This window comes from Microtus pennsylvanicus, chromosome 2 (genome assembly GCF_037038515.1).
Source record: "Microtus pennsylvanicus isolate mMicPen1 chromosome 2, mMicPen1.hap1, whole genome shotgun sequence".
Lineage (NCBI taxonomy): Eukaryota > Metazoa > Chordata > Mammalia > Rodentia > Cricetidae > Microtus > Microtus pennsylvanicus.
The window spans coordinates 123,313,442-123,334,941 of record NC_134580.1 but is presented as its reverse complement, the minus strand read 5'-3'; the positions used below and the strand labels follow the sequence as shown (position 1 = coordinate 123,334,941).

The following is a 21,500-nucleotide window of genomic DNA, read 5'->3' as shown; positions in this document are numbered from 1 at the left end:
TTAAATATCTGCTTCAAGGAAGAAGGGGTCTTGCATGTTATGTATGTGTTGTTAGTGTGGGTGTGTGTATATGTGCATATGTCTGGAGGCCAGAGGTTAACCTGAACTATCTTTCCTTGATGGCTTTCAACTTACTTATTTCTTTATTTATTTTGAAGCAGACCTTTTCGCTAGTGTGAAAGCTTACCTGTGAGCTCTAAGGAGCCTCTTACCTCCCCCTGCTCTGCCCCAGGTTGCAGCCCCATGCTGCCTCATCCAGCTTCTTTTTATTTATTTATTTATTATGTATACAATATTCTGTCTGTGTGTATGCCTGCAGGCCAGAAGAGGGCACCAGACCCCATTACAGATGGTTGTGAGCCACCATGTAGTTGCTGGGAATTGAACTCAGGACCTCTGGAAGAGCAGGCAATGCTCTTAACCTCTGAGCCATCTCTTCAGCCCCCTCATCCAGCTTCTTACATGGCCTGGGGAATCTAAGCTCAGGTCCTGATGCTTGTGCAGCAGGCACTTTGCCATTGAGCCATCTCCCCAGCCCAGGTAGTCACCTTGTCATTTGACTATAAGAATGTGACTTCTGGAAGTGAAACTCTTTCTATTTAACATATTTATCTGATACACACTCTTCAAGTTTGGCATGACTGGAAATTAGAGAGGAGTCTGAAGTGGCTGGAGAGGGAGAGACAGAGAGTTCCCAAAGTGAAGAAACTTTGCAGTAGGAAGCACGAGAGGCAGTGAGGGTCAGGCATTGGGAAGAGCTGAAGGGTCGAAGTGCGCACGAAGGCTGACCAGCTGTGTGGAAGTTTATTAGCAACTCGCAGGCTTCACTGAGGTCAGAAAAATCCCTAGAGCATGCATTGGGTTGGTCTAGCTTTCTGCAGCATCAGGGTGTGGAAGGGGAGGAGGGAGTCAGTTGTTACTGAAGCTGCAGACAGAGAGTAGTGTATCGTATAGTGAAAAAACACTCTTCAGCGTGTACAGCGTCAGTAAATGTGCTGCCGTTAGTTCCATAGGTCAGCCACTTTATTTCCATGAATCAGTCAGAAAACATCCTGCCCTGTTTATCAACAGGTTATCCTGTGTCTTCTAATATCAGGGTCAGCAAACGAGGAGGGAAACTTTTCCTTAGAAACCCTCTTGAAATAAGAAATTATAGCAAAAAATAAAGCTGAGAAAAAATATTATCTGGAAATTTTCTACTCCTTAGAGGCTTTTGTGTGGATTACTAGGGATATGGCTATATACTTGGTGGTAGAATACTTGTCTAACATATAGGAGGCCACGAGTTTAATTCTGAGGACTACTAGGAGAAACAAAGAAAAAAATATCCCTTAAGTATTTGAGAGAACCCACCAGTTGCTTGAGGTTTTCCTATAAAAAGGGTTTTCAAATCCTTTCAGATTTTAACAAACTTCACCTGAGAGAAGAAAAGCTCCAGGATTCTAGTGCACAGTACAGTGTGCTTCCTTTCTGAAGAGCTCAGAAAGCATTGCTTGGTTTCTAACAGCATCTCCATTAGCCCAGGCTGGCCTGGAACTTGCAGTACACTCCTTGGTCTCTGGGGGCTAGCTTACTGGCATGTACCACTATGCCTGGCCAAGAGGAGGCAAGTACTCTGCCCATGTGGGTGTGTGTCATAGTACATATGCTGCTTAAGATGATTTATGTATGTAGATTTCAAAACAGCATGTTATATAAGATAAACATGCATTATTTGCCAAGTAAAAATTTAAATTAAAGGACTATGATACTACTTTGATTTTCTGAATTTGATTTTGATGTTTTTCTAGAAACTGGTTCTATTTGTTATTTTTTTTCAAATTTAATGGCTGCAGATTGTTCTTCAGATGCTTTTATGATCTTTTCTTAAACCTTTGCTGGCTATGTGGCAGTATCCCCTTTTAAATTGTTGAAGCTGTTTTTGCTTTCTCGTGCTAGTCTTTCTATTCAGGCAACCCAGAGCTGTCCTGTTGTTCCCTTCCTGTTGCCTCACAGGCCAACCCAGGCAGATCTTTTGTCAGATGCCGCCCCCAAGCCCACCTCCCCACGGTGATGTGTCATATGCCCCTGTCCAGCATAGTGGACTAAGTGCCCCTATGAGCCACAGTGAACAGTGTTGCATTTGCTCCAACTGAAGCTATCTGTGGGCTATAGATCAGGTCTCTGTGTAGATTGGGGCTGGAGAGGCTGCAGACCCATAATTTATGAGTATAACCTATGATATCTAGACACATGGTTTATCTATCTGCTTCTGCCTCTGCCAGTCTGCCTGCCTGCTTACCTGTCTGTTTGTCTCCTATTTTACCTTCTGAAACATTCATTTTATCATTTTTACTTCTATGTCTAGGTCAAAAGGTAGAAAACTCACAAAATTTGAGCTCTTCAGAACCCAGGTCTCTTCAAGAGAGTAAAGAACATGTGAAACGAGAACATGAAGGAATAACAGTAAGATTTCCTAGAGAAAATCTCTCTGTTGCTATAACCAAGCATAAATTATACCACAATAATGGATTTTTTGCTGATAGTTTTAATATTTTCCCATTTAGATTGATTATAGGTCCAAATAATCTTTAAGTCACTTAAGGTTGTACTTGCTTTCTATGTAAAATACAGTCATTCTACAAAAACGGGGGCGGGGAGGTTAGCATGAAATAGAATTTACTGGCTGGTCTCATGTTGTCCAGTTCCCTTTGAGCAGGTGTACTTGCCTGTAAATTCTTCATTTTAGATTCCTTACCTGACACAGTATTCCTAAAGATTTTGAGTGTTTTTGTTTTATTTTGTAAAAAAAGGCATTTATTAAAAAAACAAAATATAAAACATAAATAAGAAATGGCCTATAACTCATTCTTTCAGATAAGCCTCTGTTTGTGATTTAAAACAGCATATATTTATAGAAAGCTTAGCTATAGAACAGACAAATTCCTTCCTTGCTCCCACCTCTTTGGAAGATAGCAGAGTTGAGTTCCTGTGTTTTTGGGTTTCAGAAAGACATACATCAGCTTTTCTGTATAGATCTTGCTTTTCATAATGAAGCAGATCCAGATGAACCCATTCCTGCCCAAGCACCAGAACAGTTCTGGTTCTGTTGCTTTGGCCACCAGTTTTGTTTTGTTTTTTAGTCCTTTGCTTTTGCCTCCCTTCTCAGTGGCATGGTGTTGGCTGTGTTTTACATACATTCACATGTATGTGGCTCCAAACAATATATTACTTAGTTTCTGAAGTTTCTGAAATCTCTGTGGGTGCTATTGTTTTTTTCACTCAGTTGTATGTCTGTAGAATATCCACATGGTATTTTGTAGTACTTGATTCATCCGAGTTTTCTCTGCTGTGTGATATTCCAGTATGAATATATCACTTATTTTTCCATTCTTCTGTTGATTCTTTCCAGTATTTTAGTTTTCTGAAAGATTTAGCCATGGACTTTCTCAGACTTTCCTCAATATCTCTCCATGTTCAAATGTTTCTCTGTGTGACTGTCTAGCCGTAGACAAATAAATTATACAAAGATTGTTCTCTACATGATAATGCTCCTTTCCCAAATGTTTGTAGCTGTCTTATCTCTACCAGCAATGTAAAGAGTCTCACCAGCACTGAAATTTTTGCAGGCCAACCACATGGAAATGGGATATCTTATTTGAATTTCTTAGATTACTAATAAGGTTTAAAGTTTTCGTGTTGATTGTTTATATTTCATCTGTGAAATGAAAGTTGATGGTTTTTCTCATTTACTTTCCTTTCTTTTACTTGTATTAGTTCTTTGTATAGTCTGAATAGTGACTGGCTACTGATTTTATTTTGATTATGTTTGTAACAGACATCTTCTCTGTGTGTGGCTGTTTTTCACTCTGGTGTCTTTGGTAAATACAAATCCTTCTTTTTCATATTTTTTATTATGGTAGAATTTTATGGATTAAAGGATTCTAGCTACAAAAGGATAAAGTACTCCCTTATTTTTATTCTATAAAATGCTTCACTTTTGCTCCACACTTTCAAGTCTTTTACTCACCTGGAGGTGGCTCTTGATTATGAAGGAGGGATGGTCCAACCCCTCTCCCAAATGCTTGTTAGAGATCTCATTTCTCTGTCTATCTATTATCTATTTTTGGTTTTTTGAGAAAGAGTTTCTCTGTGTAACAGCCATAGCTGTCCTGGAAATAACTTTGTAGACCAGGCTGATCTTGAACTCACAAATATCCACGTGCCTCTGCCTCCCGACTGCTGGGATTAAAGGCATGTGTGACCACCAACTAGCCTGAGGTCTTATCTATTAAATCTGTTTTTCCTTTATTTATCTGAAAGGCCCATCTCTGTCATATATTCTGTTTCCTGGACATATCAGCCTTGATTTTGCTCCTCAGGTGTTTTGTCTCTGAACAGAACCACAGCATCTTAACGACCACAGTTTGCTTCCTTCTCCTCCTCTCTGCCTCTTCTAATGGAAGGTAGTTTTTCTTTCTAGTACTCTTTGTCTTTTCTTGGTGCTGTTACGATGCCTTCTCTCCATCCTGTCTGGTTGTTTCTTGCTGGTCTTTGTCCTTGACTTTAAGTTTGACTGCTAGGTATAGATTTAATTTGGCATATGCATTTGCCCATTCTGGTATGTGCTATGTCTGTGCATCTGTGGTTACTTTTCTTCTGTTCTTTTGGAGAAATCTTGTAATAATTCCTTCAAATAGTCACACTTTGATTCAATCTTCTCTTTTGTTCCAGAATTCTAGATAGAAGTAATACTAGACTTGCTTATCCTGCCCCCCATGTCTCCTAAGTTTCTTTCATATTGTCCATTCTCCTTGAACCTGTGGACATATTCTGGCTTGTTTCACCAATAAAAGCATCCTCTGTCTTTCACCAGTTCAGTCAATCTGACATTAGGAGATAGCTTTGGAGGTACTTCCTGTGAGTTTCAGAATGCAAGCAGAATTTCCTATGGATCGCTTTCTCTACTTGGAGGAGGTTTGGGCTTTCAAGGTTCTGTTGAGGTGGTGTTTTGTTACGTTTTTTTACCTCACAAGTGTACTTTCGCTTCTAAGTTCAAATGTATTCTTTTAAGTATATCTTGTTATTTGGCCATTTTTATTATTTTCATATTTTACACCTTTAAAATGCTCACAAATCCTAATTCCACATTCTCTACCTGATTTGCTGCAATCCTCTGGAGTCTAATTCTGTCTGGAGTTTTTTGCTGCTCTTATGGTGGTTTGTTCCCGAGTTGTTTGCTGATTCTTGTGAATCTGTGAGAACCCTGACTGTCTAACTGATGAGGACTCTTCAGGACAGCATTTGCATTTTCATCTTCAAGGGATCAGGAAGTGCCACTGTGATCCTGCTTCTCAGTCCTTTGCCACTAGCAATGATAGCACTCACTTTACAATACGTCATTGGATTTCCCTGAGCTCTGTTCCTTCTGTTCTCCTAAGAGGACAGAGCATAGGGACCCTGAAGTTATGCTTCCTGTGAGCCCCAGTGTGCAAATGAAGTGCCCATGAGTTTCTACACTTGGAGGGCATCTTGTCTCCCCAACATTGGAAGCAAAAACATTCTACTTTGTAGTTAAGGAAAGATGAGCCTATTTCTATTTGGGTCATTTGATATAAATCACTGTTTATTAAGGCTGTGTAGTAATTTTTCATATACCATGAATTTTGTAAATACTTTATTCATGATTCTTTATAGACAAGTAACTATAATTATACATTTTCTCCCTTTCTTTTTAATTGCTTTAAATGACTCCTGAATCTCATGACTTTGGGATTGTATGTTTTTTGTTGTATATCCTAAAGCTTGAATTTGTATCTCATTCCTCACTATCTGCTCTGTCCTATCATTCGCCCCCCCCTCACTTAATGAACATTGCCTTTTACTATTCAGCCTAAAGACATAAAAAATTCTCAACATTTGTCCTTTCTACTTTTCTCTCTGCCTTCATTTGTCACCGTCATCCTCATGGTTCTGTGACGACCTTCTTTCGCTTACATGCTGTGGAAAGCTGCAGTCCTCCACTGCAGCATTCTTCTCTTTCCTTCCTTCCTTCCCTGCTCATTTACTGCTCTGGCAGTTCCCTTAGCAGCCCTCTCTTCCTGCACGCACCACAGGCACAAGTGCTGGGACTGTCCTTCTGGTTATGGGTTAAGCACACTTAGCTACTGTCCATATGGTACAGTTGCTCATGCAGTCAGTGTTAGGTCCAGAGTTCTAAACCTCTTGTTACAGGTTCCCTGGCCACTGCTCCTTTAACAAAATCTGCGTTTCTCCTCTCTTTCCTTCTCCTCCTGGCTGTTCTGCATGGCCTGCTATAATCAGCTCCCTTTCCTGCACATAGAACTTGCTGATTACCAGTCCGTACTTCCTGCTTTGAGTTCCCTCCTGCCTTCCCTCTACCACTTCATGTCTGTTGCCTTCTTGAACCGCTCTCCTGTAACTGTCAACTGATTAAGGTAACACTTTATTTTACATACCTTTCACAGACTTTATTTGCCTATTTTACTTATGAACATTATTATTTTATTTTGTATAGTTTGTGTATGTTTTGTTCCTCCAAGAAAACTATAAGTTGCTAGAAGATGCAGGTTGCCTCCTGTTCTTAATCCTTTGTGTTTAACATAAGGCCCCGTGTTTACCAGTGCTCAGAAGATTCTGTAGTATATTAACTAGGAAGGTTGTGAGCAGCCCTTTGGAAGTCTGGGTAGAGTACTTGTTTTTTCTGCCTAAACATTCACAGGGAGCTCAGGCCTCCTGCAGAATTTTGGGACTGTGTGTGCACTTGACTAGAGAAGCAAATAGAACTTCAAAATAAACCACTTCCACAGGATTTGGCATTCCTTCTTGGTATATCCATTCAGCTGTGTCAGTAGAAAATATGAACTGGAGTTTCAGATCTTGAGAAACATATAACTTAATTATACTAGCTGGTGAATGCATTCTTCAAAAGGAAAACACCATTCAGTGTTTTGTTACTATTATTGCTTCTTTTATTTAAAAATAGGCTAGGAACTTAAGAGTCGGGTAAAAGTTTTACCTTTCCGGTAATGAAAGCAGCATTTCTTTTTGTCTGAAGATCTTGGTTCGAAGGAGCAGCAGTCCTGCTGAGCTGGATCTGAAGGATGATTTACAGCAGACACAAGGAAGATGCAGGGAGAGACAGAAGAGTAAGTCCCAGGAAATGGGGTCTGCTCATGCCTAGTGCAGAGTGGACCTGCTGTGATTTCTTCTTTTCTAAATGGAGTGCTTGTCTTGTCAGTAAGGAGGGGGTAGTTGTGGAGAATATTTTTGATCCAGGAACTTAGAAGTCATGTAGTTAATTTAGTCAGTAGAACAGTTTCAGCCTATTATATATACCCAAGAGGCCTATCGCTCCATCCCTGGGCCTTTCCCCAGATAAGAGGAACAAGAGAGACTTAGGGGTGCTGACAGACCCATAAATAAAAGCCACCTTTCCCACAAAGTCCCCACAGGGAAGAAACACAAAGCTTCAGAGGTACATTGAAGTCATTGGGCAAGCGTGTGAAAATAAAATCTGCCTGGAATCTTGAGATGTTATCATACGTTATGAAATCTGGACCCTGTGCTCTGTTCTTTTGTACTTAGAGGCCAGGTTTCCTTCTTGTCAGTGTGACAGAGTGGGAACAGTGTGGCAGGGGCACACCCGCCTGGTGTGCTACACACCCAGCTGGCCCTCAATGGTGTGCTGCACACCTGGGCAGGCCCTCGGTGGTGTGCTTCACACCCGGCAGGCCCTTGGTGGTGTGCTTCACACGTGGTGGGCCCTTGGTGGTGTGCTTCACACGTGGCTGGCCCTCGGTGGTCTGCTGTACACCCAGCTGGCCCTCGATGGTGTGCTGTATACCCGGCTGGCCCTCGATGGTTTGCTGTACACCCGGCTGGCCCTCGATGGTGTGCTACACACCCGGCTGGCCCTCGATGGTTTGCTGTACACCCGGCTGGCCCTCGATGGTGTGCTACATACCCGGCTGGCCCTCGATGGTGTGCTACACACCCGGCTGGCCCTCGATGGTGTGCTACACACCCGGCTGGCCCTCGATGGTTTGCTGTACACCCGGCTGGCCCTCGATGGTGTGCTACACACCCGGCTGGCCCTCGATGGTTTGCTGTACACCCGGCTGGCCCTCAATGGTGTGCTACATACCCGGCTGGCCCTCGATGGTTTGCTGTACACCCAGCTGGCCCTCGATGGTGTGCTACACACCCAGCTGGCCCTCGATGGTGTGCTACACACCCGGCTGGCCCTCGGTGGTGTGCTACACACCCGGCTGGCCCTCGATGGTGTGCTACACACCCGGCTGGCCCTCGATGGTGTGCTGCACACCCGGCTGGCCCTCGATGGTGTGCTACCTACCCGGCTGGCCCTCGATGGTGTGCTACATACCCGGCTGGCCCTCGATGGTGTGCTACATACCCGGCTGGCCCTCGATGGTGTGCTGCACACCCGGCTGGCCCTCGATGGTGTGCTGCACACCCGGCTGGCCCTCGATGGTGTGCTACACACCCAGCTGGCCCTCGATGGTGTGCTACACACCCGGCTGGCCCTCTGTGGTGTGCTGCACACCCGGCTGGCCCTCGATGGTGTGTACTGCAGCTCCTCCCACACACTGCCTTCCCTCTTTGCTGCCTGTAGCTCTGGGGAGGATGTGCTGTGAGACCCAGCAGATGGATCATCTGCTTATTAAGACAATTCTCAGTTCTTGCAAACAGCTAGGGGACAGCAGTAGAGACAGTGCAGCTCAGGGGCTGTCAGCATTGTTAGGGAGTAGAACTGTCAGGCAAGCAGCTCTGCTGTCAAGCAGCAGACTGGTCTAGATTGCCTTGTGCACAATTAAATAAATAACTACTTAAGTCTTTAAATCTCTGCATGATTACCTTGTGACAAATGAGCACTTCTAGTGTTTAAAGGATAAGATTTGCAGTGCTGCAGATCTGTAGTAGTAGGACACCTCGTTCCAGAATCTGCCAGCATGATTCAGCCTGGGCTTACGTCTAAACATTGGGTTTGCAATAGCAGAGTAAATTTGCAGTGCTGTGAAGTCAGTTACCACCATATTCCTCCTGTTTATCTCCTCATGTCGTGGGTGGATATTGATAGGACCTGGGACTTGGTGTAACTTTGAAACACAAGGAATAACTGATGAAAGACATTGATAAGATTGCTGCATTATGAAGCCTTTTAATGCCCAGTCCTTGGAAGATGTATTTTTATTAAATAAGTGTTCAACGGGGACATTACTGAACCCTAACCAAGTTCTTCAGGTTCAGCCCAAACCTCCGAGCAAAGCCTGTCAGCTGTGCAAGTGTTGTTACTTACATGGAGATAATTTTGAACCTTATCTTCGTATAGCTGCAGTCTCAAACTTTGGTTGCTCTGTGTGCCAGGTGAAAGTACTGGTAGCGACACAGCTTTGGGCTCCAACAATGAGACAGAGCTACCCATGAGCCCATGGCAGACTTGTGATGAGGACCCAGAACTCAACACTCCCACAGATGCTGTGCCAGACTCTGATGCCCGCCACTGGTTACAACTGAGTCCTGCTGATGCTTCAAACTTAACAGGTAATTGTGTGTGAGAAGGATTACTGCTACAAATAGGAGGTGCCAGAGTTCCCTGCCTCGGACACCTGAACCCCTTAGCAGCGCAGTGGGAATGCCACTTCCAACCACATTGGAGTTGCAGTTCCTGCCACCTGCTCATATTGCTTGTGAATTCTTAGAGTCTTGGATGGAATGAATTTTGAAATCAGGCAGATGTGAGAGGAAGCCTGCCTTGCTTATGACTAATGTCTCCTATGCTAAGAAGTGATGGTACCCATCCCAAGGTCTTTGGAAACAGAAAATAATACTATTTTAGCTTATATGTGCCATACTTGTAGACTAAGAGGAATGGCTGTCTTATTACTTAATTTTTAATTATTATAAAATATCTGATACACAAAATGTAAAATTTTGACATATATGTGTGATAAGGGGTCATAGTTTTAAAATAAACAACAGTGGCCTGCTACTACTCAGAAGGGCATCCACATCAGTGAGATCTCAGTCTGCTCAAACCTGTCATCTTCTTACAGCATCCTGTAATGTTAGCCCCACTAAAATAATAATAGTTATTATTATTCGTGGAACTGTAATGTCAGTGTTTTATATGAATATGATCTTGACTTTTTTTCCTGAATAAAGAAGTTATTAACTGAAGCACAAAAGCAAAATCTGAGTATAGCTGCTTTAACTTCAGCATTGCAGGGAGAGACAGGTGGACCCTGGGAACTCGCTGGCCAGCCAGTCTAGCAGAAAAGGCAAGCTTTCTACTCAACAAAAGGCCCAGTTTTAAACACCAAAGTAGAGGTTAATATAGGAAGACACCCAACTTCTGGCTTCTTCATGCATGCACAAGGCACCTATGCTCCCACGCATATACGCTCCACCCACACCGCATATGCCTAAAGAAATAAGTGATCTAATAATTCTCACTGGTTATGGTGGCATCCACTGTAATCCCAGCATTTAGGGTTTGAGCCAGGAAGCATATAAGAAATAAAAGCCCATTTTAAATGCTAAAGATCACTCAAAACTAAAAATAAAGGCTAAAGTTTTATTTTAAATGATTTTTAATCAAGTAAACTTTAATTTTCATTGTGATATAAAACCTAAGTTAGCTATAGTGTCTGTTATTTTTTTAAATCCTTTGTATTACAACATTAAGATGCCATACAATGAGCATAAATGATATTGGTAAAATTCTGCCAATACTGTGAAAGTAAATAGGATTTAAGAATTCTAATTTTATATGGCAAGCAGACTAAATCTCTCTGTTTCTATTTTGTAAGACACAGAGAAATCATGCCACCTGACTGGAAAATACCAGTAAGTGCCTGAGGTGGAACTGGCCTCCAATGCTGTGCAGTCCCTAACCCTCCCCACTGAATTATTTTACAGTTGTAAAACCCTGTGAATTACTGGAGAATTGTTAGCGCATTTATAAAATAAACAGCTTGTGTAGGTCTAGTATAGATGAGATCTCACCATGATGGTTCTATGGATCTAGTGATGAATCTCACTTGAATGTTTTTAAAGATGAACCAGATGTAATTATTTTTATTGAAAGGAAAGAAAATTGGATGAATGCCTCTTTTGTTTGTCCTTGGGAAAGATTAGTCTTGATCCCATTTCAGAGTATGCATCTGACTGCTTAGGGTAGTGAGCTGTGTAACTCTGTATGATGCACCATGCTGCGATTAACTCCTCCAAATACTTTGTTCTTTGAAATACTAACATGGAGAATCAGTACACACAGTTCAAGAGTTCATCCTGTCAGCTGTGGAAAGGACAAACTGTAATATGAAGAGGCTTAAGGATTATCACGGTTCTGAACTAAACTTTCTGTTCTTAAGGGAACAATTTCTGCATAAATGGAAAAAAAAGGAAACTCTTGTTAGCTGGGTTTTTAGGATACAGAATGTCATCTGATGGGGCTTGGGCATGTGGCTCAGAGGTAGCACTTGCCTAGCATGTGTGAGGCCTTGGAACTGATCACCAGTACTGCAGGAAACCAACAGAAAGTGTTGTTGTTTCTCACCTGCCCACTATCAGTTGTTTAGAATGAAGTCAGGGCCCAGCTAATAGGTTCCTTTCATATTCGCTTGCTGTCTAAATGTTGTTCTAAAATGTACTTGGGCTATGTTTAATCAGTTATATTAATGCATGTAAATAAAATGATAGTAATTAGGAGAAAGGTTTATTTCACTTGTCTCTGGACATAAGAGCCATAGAGGCAATCTTCCAGGTTCAATCAAGAGGCAGAGAAAGAAAATATGGGGAACAATCTCTGCTGTCTTTTCCATGGGGAAAGCAAGGCAAGGCAGGGTGAGCGGACTGCTGTAAGTGACCTCAGTGAACTCTAGAGCATGTGACTATCTAGTTGCCTGGGACCTGGGCCTGGAGTAGGAAAGGCAAGAGTAGATGGACTTGAGCTTGCTTACACTGATTCATTTACTTATGAAAAAAGCCGTACTTTCTCTGGTGAGGAGTTTGGTATTTTTACAGTTAAGAGACAGTAGGAGGGACAGTTCCTCTCTAATTTGCAAGGTCCCAGCCTCCATAGCATTAAGAGTACAGAAAGTAAGAAGACTGCAATAATATATACATGAAGTCTGCTTAGAGAATAACTCATAAGTGGGATGTATCTGTGGCTCTGCTTCTACAGCATTGTTGCTGAGCTTATCCCTTATTTAGCAGAGGAACCTGCGATCTAGAAATACCTATTTAGATGCTGTGAGAAATAAGAAGATGAATGGGGCTGGAGAGATGGCTCATTGGATAAAAGCACTTGTCATGCAAGCATGAAGACAATAGTTGGATACCCACATGAAAACCAACCAGGTATAACAAGTAGTCATTTGTAATCCCAGTACTTAAGAGATAGGGATGAGGGATCCCCAGGATAAGCTGGCTGTCTAGATTAGCTAGAATTAGTGAGCTCTGGGTTCAGTGGGAGATTTTTTTTCTCAATAAGTAAAGTGGAAAGTGATTGACAAAGACCATCAGTGTCTACTTCAGGAGCCACCCTCTGTGAATTCACACTCACACAGGTGTTTCAGTACATGTAACCAAGCCTACATACATATACACACCACACATATACATGTGAGAGAAAAATATGAATGAGTCATAGCTATTGATTTCTTAACAATTTGCAAACAAGACAAAAGATGCGTCCTGATTATCACAAATAACGTGATGTAGTTTATGTAATGAAAGTTAGAATCTTAGGGATAGACAAATAGACTAAAAACAATGGGTATAAAGTTTAGAACTCATTCTTCACAGGCATGGAATCATTGTGTGTGATGGAGGCGCTTCCACACCTAGCAGGGGAAAATGTACTATTAAATGCGTCCCTGTTTGACAAATATTTATATATGGTGGGGTTAGAGAAATAGAGTCCCTACCTCACACCATGTTTGAAGTCAGTTCCAAAAGTATAGAATTTTTAAGTATGAAAAGGAAACTTTAAAAACACTTGGAAGAAAATGTCTTCTAAAAAATAGAGAGAGGAAGAAAAAACTCTATAATCTTGGGGTAGAGAGGGTTTCTCAAATGAGAAAGGAAAGAAGCAACAAAAAGCTAACTCAAAGTATCAATAGTTCAATCTAAGCAAAACTAAAACTTTTAAAATCAGAGAAGGTTTAAAAATTCCATCACTAATTAGGACCCCAAAAGATAAAGCCCAACTTTAATAGTCATTCCTCACCAGGTTCCTATAAGGTTTAACTAAGATTTGATAAGAAACAGCCAGCGTCTTTCTTTGGGAGGGAGGGGCCAGTGTCTTCCTCTGATGAATTATGAGCTCCAAATGGGAAGACAGATTGTCTTTTATGTACACAGAGTCCTCCTGACTTCCTGGACAGTGTAGGTAAGAGATGCCCTCAGTAAATAGCCCAAATCAATGAACAAATATGCTTTAAGCCTTCATATTATTATTTAGCTAAAAACATCAATTAAATTTTAACCTTAAATTTATCATATATAATGTAATTTCATATCTCTTTTATTTAATGTATTTATCACTGACCTACATCCCAATGTCTCTTACAGGAAATGCTTTTAATTACAGTTATAGGTGTGAATTGAACATTGTTCCCCTACACTGAATTTAAAAACAGTTCATCAGGGTTCTGTCACCAGACACATTTTTGGTATTTTACCAGCCTCTGATATGCTTGTCCATCATGAAATATTGTAAAGGAAAATAATAGTAAAGGTTACAGTAGCATGGATAAATCGCCTTCTAGAGTTTTTAAATTGGGACTGAGCAATAATGAAAGTAGACAGGGAAAGAGAGGAGTGTCAGGCTGCCATGGAACAGAACACCAACTTGGACTCCAATCTCCTGATTCTTGAGGTGCTCACCTGGTTTTTCTGTCCCTACAATTAAGAAGTTGACTAGAGTCTGAGAAGCAATAGCTTTTGTTTTCAAAGAAAAAGGCTGTTTTTGTTTAAACCCTGCCACACCTACATAAAATTGCAGCTGTATGAACTGGCCCTTTGATCATAAGTCCCTATCTGCCAGTTAAAATCTGTTCATTATTTTCAAATTCCTAAATTTTACATTTGTTCATTATAATCATGTATGTATTTAGAGAAAGATAGCATTTACATATGTGTAAGAGTCCACAGTTTAGTAATTTTAAAGGTCTCTATAACATTTAGAAATAGTGGAACAAAAAGAACCTAGGCTACTAATGAAAATAAAGCAAATATTTGGTATTTTGGAGGTAAAAATGGACTTTTCTAAAATCACTTAAATCCCCCTTTTTAATCAAGCGTTCCTTCATTGAGGACCCATCTACATGTAAAATGTCAGCATCTGTTCTGGAACTCGTGCCACCAGCCGGAGAATCTTGGGCAAAAACACTTTAGCTCATTAAAATCTTCACAGCACTACTGAAAAAATGAACACAGTCCCTTGAAAGACTAAAGAGCTCAGCATATTTTGATAATGGGGGATATTGCCTACGATTTTAGTCTCCGAGGCAAGAATGGTTTCTGAATGCAAGGCAGATTTTTTATATAGATCCTAAAAACCTGAGGGTGTTGGTTGGTGGTGGCAGCAGTGCAGGGGTGAGTGAGTACCCAGCCTTCATGCACGCGGAGTTCTCACTCCAGCAAAGCCGCAGTGTCACTGGGATGCGGGGCTAATCTCACTTCGTATGACTGCATTCTTAAAGTTGGGGTAGTAGAATGAAGCAAAGCCATGAACTCCTAATTTTCTTACTCCTCCCCACCAAGGACTTGTAGCGAAACGGCAGTCTTACTCATGTCGGTTCATGAGCATTCATTAAAGCTTCCCCACGGCTTTGCAGACTGGCAGCTGCTCGGTGCTGTGCTTGATTTTCAGGAGTCTCTTTTGAGGCTTTAAAAGTCAGAAAATGAAGAGGACCCACAAGTAGACTTTATCCTCTGTGCCTTTGGGTTTTCAGACATGGCTTGCGGGAATTTTGGTTTTGATGTCTGTCTGTACATGTCATTGTGTCTTCTCAAAGGAGTATATGGTGATTCTTTGGAAGGAATAGACTCATTTTCCTCTCAGAAGCATCAGTACTCCTACAGACAGCCTTTCCAAAAAACTGTCATCCTTACCGAATCTGTTGTTTCAGTGTCTGGGAGCTTTCCATCAATAGCATAAAACCTCTTGGGCCCATCTTGGACCTGCCTTCTCCTTTTTAGACTCATTCCTCTGGCTCCTTGCTGGCCCTCTTAGGCTTCTCCTCAGGTTCCTCAGATACATCAGAGATAGATCAGAGTTATTCTTCATTTTCTTAGATGATGCCTTAAAAATGCAAAAATCAGTTCATTTTTCTTTGTCTGGGGTAAATGTTAGAATATTTTTGGAATAATTATGTAAATAAGAATTGAAAGTGTATGACAACAGAGAGAAAATACTGATGGCAAAAATGGAAAAATTCAATAAAAATCTCACCAAAGACTCAAAAGGAGAAGCAGAGCAAAGGTGACAGAAAGCATAAAGATTTAGAAATAAGTCAAGCGCATTTCCTACCATAATCAATATAATGAGTTCTCTAAAGGAGAGAAGACTACTGCTATAATTCTATGTGGCCAGCTGGATAAAATTTAAAGCAGAAATTATCAGCAGTTACAATAATTCCACATTTATACGAACTTCCCAGCCTCCAGGTAAGTGAAACAAAATTTGGGGAGGAATCCCCCCAAACCAGAAACAACAATAAGAACAAAAATGAGAAATGACTGATAAAACCATACTCATAGGGAGAAATGTCTTAATATAAACTTCCATTAATTATTAATTGATATTTTAAGCAAAAACAAATGATAATAAGAATAAAGGAAACATGATACAGTTAGTTTAGTTGAGTGGACATGGACACACGTGATGTGGGATGCCCCTCTGTATGCTGTGAATATCATTGGTTAATAAAGAAGCTGTTTTGGGCATGTGTAGGGAAGGGCAGAACTGGGAGGAGAAGTAAACTGACTTCTGGGAGAAAGAGGGCGGAGTCAAAATGAAGCTATGGAACCTGCTGCCAGAGACAGATAAGCTGGAACCTTGCTGGTAGGCCATGAGCTTTGTGGTAAAATATAAAATACTGGAGATGGGTTAATACTAGATTTAAAAGCTAGCGAGCAATACACTTAAGTGATTGGCCAAGAAGTGATTTAAATAATAGTTTCTGTGTGATTATTTGGGGAGTCTGGACGGCCAGTTAAACACACATGTGGCTTCTTATAACACATACATATATATGTATTTGTGCAGGTGTGTTTATCTTTGAATTTAACAGCTAAGATACACTTAGAAATCACACTGAACATTAATAAGTTGGCCACTTTGTCTCAACAGAGATGCCTGTTTTTTTATAGCACGTTCTGTGATTTTGAGAGAATTTCTTTTCAATAGAATAACAGACCAATTTAAAGAGGGAAATGAGATACTAAAAACCATACTTCAAATAAAACAGTACATATTGCAATCTCTAGAATGTAGCCAAACTCTTTTATGGGGACAAAATATAACCTAGTGTCTATGTGTATAGTAAGTGAAATAGAACATGTGTGTCCTATTCCAAAATTAAAGTGGAAAAATAAAACTGTAGAACATGAACTAAAATGCTAGTAAATCTTGGGAGGTTACATGAGTGTACTAGAAAGTGAAACAGAACAAAACCAAACAAAAAATTATAAACATTAACAAAGCTAGATGAACAGGTCAAGATTGATCAAAGAATCAGTATGTGAGAAAACACAAGTACATGGACAATATGATGATTTAAAATAATATCAGATGTAATTTGAGTAAACTTATAAAAGCAAGGGAGAATCTCTCGCTTTACTTAATTGCAAATGAAGACACTTTCTTTTCCAACTTTTTCTGTAGAATGAGAAAGAAAGCTCTCTTCTGTCTTTCTGTCTACCTTGTGCTACTTTGAGAATAAATGCAGACAAAAATCAGTATGATAAAAGTGAAGTTAGAGACCATCACAGTCAAAAGCATATACGCAAAAGTCCTAAATAAAACATTAATAAAGGCAATAAAAACAATAGAAAATATACATCAAAAGAGAAGTCCCTGAGTGCCCCCCCCCATAAAAAGTCTTAGTTCTGCTCCCTGTTGCAGTGATTAAAATAACCTGACAAAAACAACTTGGGAAGCAATTTATCTTAGTTCACAGTTTCAAGATACAGTCCCTCATAGTAGCAAAGTGAAGGCAGCAGGAACATCACACCACACATACCCACAGTCAAAAGCAGAGAGCAATAATACATTAATGCATGAACGCCCAAGCTCAGGCCACTTTCCCCTTGTACTGTACAGGACCCAAACATCAGAAATGGTGCCATCTACAATGAATGGGTCTTCCAACCCCAATTACTATAATTAAGACAATCCCCACAGATATGCCCACAGGCCAATCCAGTTTAGTCGGGCCCTCTTTGAGACTTCCCAAGTGGTTCTAGACTGTATAAAGTTGACCTTTAAAAACCAACTCTTAGAAATACTCCCTGTAAGATCCCAACTAAGGAACAGTCTATGAAGTATCTGACCAGAACTCCTCAGAACTCTGAAGGCTGTCAACATGTGAAAAGCCTAAGAAATGGTTACAATCTAGTGAAGACTTTAGAGATACACGTATTGTTCCTAATGACCATTATAGTTGCAACAGGAGGAAAAACTAAGGAACTCTATAGGATGCAGAGGTGGCTCAGTGGGTGAAGTGCTTCCTGTGCAAGTATGAGGGCCTGATTTGAAATCCCAGAATCTGCATGAGTCTGATGTGGTGGGGTGTATCTGTAATTCCTGTGCTCCTGTGAGGAGAAGGGAGGTGGAGACAGACACAACAGTGAACAGAAGACCCTGCCTCATGCAAGGTAGAAGGCAAAGGACCAATTTTCCAAAGTTGTACTCTAAATCCATGTACATGCCGGGGCATATGTGTGCCTACACACACACACACACACACACACCTTTTTTTTTAATTTTTAAATAAAGTTTGGCCTTTAATACTGTTTTAGTACTGGCTTGTTAGTTGTAATAAATATCCTAATGTGAGAAGCTGATAAGAGGGTAACTAAACAGGGTAACTAGTGTAGAGTATTTGGAGATTATCTCTACCCTACTTACAGTTTTTTCAAAAATCTCCAACAGTTTTAAAATAAAATGCCTATCTTTTAAATAATAACACGAGGAGCAAATTATTAAATAAAAATGTATTAAAACTGAACAAGAAATTAGGGGCCAGAGAGATGGCTCAAAGAGCACATGCTATTCTTGAGGACTCTGGTACCATTCCCAGCATCCACATGGTGGTTCACAGCCATCTGTGACTCCAGTCCCAGGGGTTCCAGTGTCTTCGTCTGACCTCAGGAGCACCAGGTGTGCATGTGATGGGCATGCAGGCGGGCAAAACACTCATATGACTAAAATAAATCTTGAAAATTTTAAAATAAGAAAATGAAATAAGTACTCTTTACAGATTAGGTAAAGCTGGGTGTGGTGGTTCATGCCATCCCAACATTCAAGAGGCTGAGGCAGATGGAGCTGTGTGAATCTGAGGCCTGCCAGGTCTACACAGTAAGTTCCAGGACAGCTAGCATTACACAATGAGAACCTTAAAACAAAAAACAAGGTAAAGAAATGAATAAAAAGGATATTTAAAAATCCTAATTGAACTTTTATATCTAGTTGACTATAGTCGTAAAAAAATATAGATAGCTCCACTTGTTCCCTCAAGTCCTTCCTAAGCCACACTGAAAGGACAATTAAATGAGTCATAGCTCCACAGGGCACAGATAGCAGGGGGAGATAATAACAGCTAATTTCTAGAGATAGCAAAGAAGATGGGACATACTAGTTGAAATGGCATTGTCTCATGTCAGGGGGCCTGACAGCTGAGAAGGAGCCTGGCTGAAATCATAGCTTCTCTGAGAGTTGGAAGGATAGCCATGTTAGGTACCTACACAAGTAGGAGGCTGTGATGGGGCTGAACACAGGTGCATCCATTTCAGAACGTGTAACTGGGCGTAATGGCCTTCAATCCCAGCACTTGGGAGGCTGAGGCAGGAGGAGGGTTGGAAGTTCAAGGCTCACCTGGATTACAAAGTGGGACAGCCTAGAGTAAGACAGAGTGAGATGGGGGGAAAAAGGAAAGAAAGAAACATAAGAAGAAGAAAGAGAATTATCACTGCCGACAAGCTGCAGACTTTATTCTAGAAGATAAAGTAGATGACAGTGTTTCTGGGCTGTGATCACCAGTGCATGACTAAGTACGGAGACGATGTCTTGAAAGCAAAGGGATTAGATTAGATAAGGGTTGCATACTTTCTCAGCAAGGGAGAGTTTTTTGGGGAAATCATTTCCTGGAGTTTGAGTTCTAGGAAAAATAAGAAAGCAGCATAAGCTGAGTTGTGGTAGTATGTCCCTGTAATCCCAGGAATCAGGAGACTGAGGAGTCTAGAGAATTCCAGGCCAACCTGAGGTACAGAGCAAATCCCAGGTCAGCCTGGCTGTACAGTAAGATGTTGTCTTAGCAAAACAAACTAACATCCAGAAACGAAAATCTGGGGCTTTCAGGTGGTTCAGCAGGTGTCATAGCAGGGAGAACTGACTCCTGCAGGCTGCCCTCTCACCTCCACATGTGCATCTGGCATCAGACACCCACACATACACAAATATGCACATGCAAAATAAGTAATTTTTAAAGCCTTAATCTCCATCCAAAATACCAGTGTTGAGAACATTGCTATATGAGTATATGCCTTCATGGACTAAGTTTCCACTGAGCACGTGGAGATGCCAGGAAGACCCTGCAACTGGCCGTGTCACTCAGTGGGTACAATGTTAGCCTAGTATCTGTGAGGTCAAAAGTTGGATCGGTGTGAGCAGATGGTATTGGAGAAATGCAGAACTGAAGAGAGACAAAAAAATCAGGTATTTAAAGATGTGAATATGTAAAGGACCTGAATCTGGGCCATTACTCTGTGTGAGAAAAAGATGATGGGAGGGAAGAGAGAAGCAGCTTGTGGGTCTTTGGGTATCCAAAGGCACATGAGATGGAGAACTGGTCCAAGAGGGAAACCAGGTGCATGTCATACCTGGGGATCAGCTAATGAAGCATCTCAGGAAGGAGGCCTAACTGCACACATCAGATCTGCTGGGGACTGAGAATGAAATGCTTTACTTAAGCACCACGGAGACCGTAGGTGATCTGTTCAAGAAAACATGAGTGGGATGGAGGGGCTGGAGCACAGTGTAGACTAAGGTTTTGATAGAGAAGGAGCTTTGGGCAGTCTCCAGAGGGGGTTGCAAATTGGAATGAAATCTCTGGGCTGCAAAAGGTTTGGAGAATACCCCTCTCCCCAGGAAACACAAGGGCAGAACTGTAAGAAAAGGGTATGCGGAAGAAGAGAAGTTAGAAAATATCATGCGATGCTTTGGTTGCTGGCTACCGTTTATTCTATAGCACATATAGGAGAAATATTCTTGCTATGATGCAGCACTCTCGAGTGCCTTAAATGTATTTCTGGTTATTTTTCTCTCTTGCTTTCTTCATAAAATCCTGCCCAGGATCAGCCTAAGCATATACATCTTTTCTTGTTGGGCTTTCAGTTTGAAGAATCAAATATTTGACCTTTCATGACTAAATCTCTATTTCTGTTATGTCAAATTCTCAACCATTTTTTAATCTTAATTACTTTACTGAGAATTCATAAAATATAAGCACAGGTAATTTGCAGTAAGGCTAAAAAATACTATGATAATGAAATTAAGATCATGTCGGCAGATTCTTCCCTTCTTTCTCCACAGACAGCAGAGAATGTCTTGCAGACGACTGTAGTATAATTGCTGGAGGGAACCTCACTGGTTGGCATCCAGATTCTGCTGCTGTGTTATGGCGAAGAGTCTTGGGAATCCTTGGGGATGTGAATAATATCCAGTCACCGAAGATCCATGCCAGGGTTTTTGGCTATCTCTATGATCTGTGGTACAAGCTGGCCAAGGTGTGTTCTGCTGTTACCTTTTATACTGATCCAGAAAAATTAACATGCATCATTTAACATATAATCTATTGATTGCATTTTAAAATGCAGATTATGTGTTTAAATGAAGTCCATTTGATTGCCCAAGAATAAGTCATAATATCTGTCATTTTAATACTTTATTAAATGCCTAAGAGTTATTTCATTTAGTACAAAAGTATAAGAATAGAAGATATTAAGAATAGAATACTATGTGGATTTGTTATTCATTTTAGTAAAGTGTTGGTATTTTTATTGTGCAAAGTTGGGAAAATGTAGAAAATCATGAAGATATTTATAGCCTTATTTTATAGAATAACCAGTATTAATATATAAAATATATATTTCCATGAGTAAAGACATTTTATAAAATAAACTCTTAGATTCATTTTTTCATCCTGTATCTTGATTTGATACTAAATGTACATTTTCCATCATAAAAT

The 21,500-nt window shown here is 40.7% G+C and overlaps 1 protein-coding gene across 7 annotated transcripts in view; it reads left to right on the top strand.

Moving 5' to 3' along the window:
* Ralgapa2 (Ral GTPase activating protein catalytic subunit alpha 2) overlaps nt 1-21,500 on the top strand; it is a 257,852-nt gene that overhangs the window by 94,541 nt on the left and 141,811 nt on the right. For 5 of the 7 annotated variants that reach the window (XR_012909718.1, XM_075962383.1, XM_075962381.1 and 2 more), the window contains 4 exons: nt 2,348-2,445; nt 7,058-7,148; nt 9,388-9,564; nt 20,846-21,039. Coding sequence is in view for 6 of the 7 variants with exons in the window: in XM_075962383.1 (XP_075818498.1) it covers nt 2,348-2,445; nt 7,058-7,148; nt 9,388-9,564; nt 20,846-21,039 (560 nt within the window). In the remaining variant the exon portion in view is untranslated. Of the gene's footprint in view, nt 1-2,347; nt 2,446-7,057; nt 7,149-9,387; nt 9,565-12,237; nt 12,374-20,845; nt 21,040-21,500 lie in introns of those variants that run through there. The other 2 variants (XM_075962384.1, XM_075962385.1) reach the window with 2 other exon arrangements.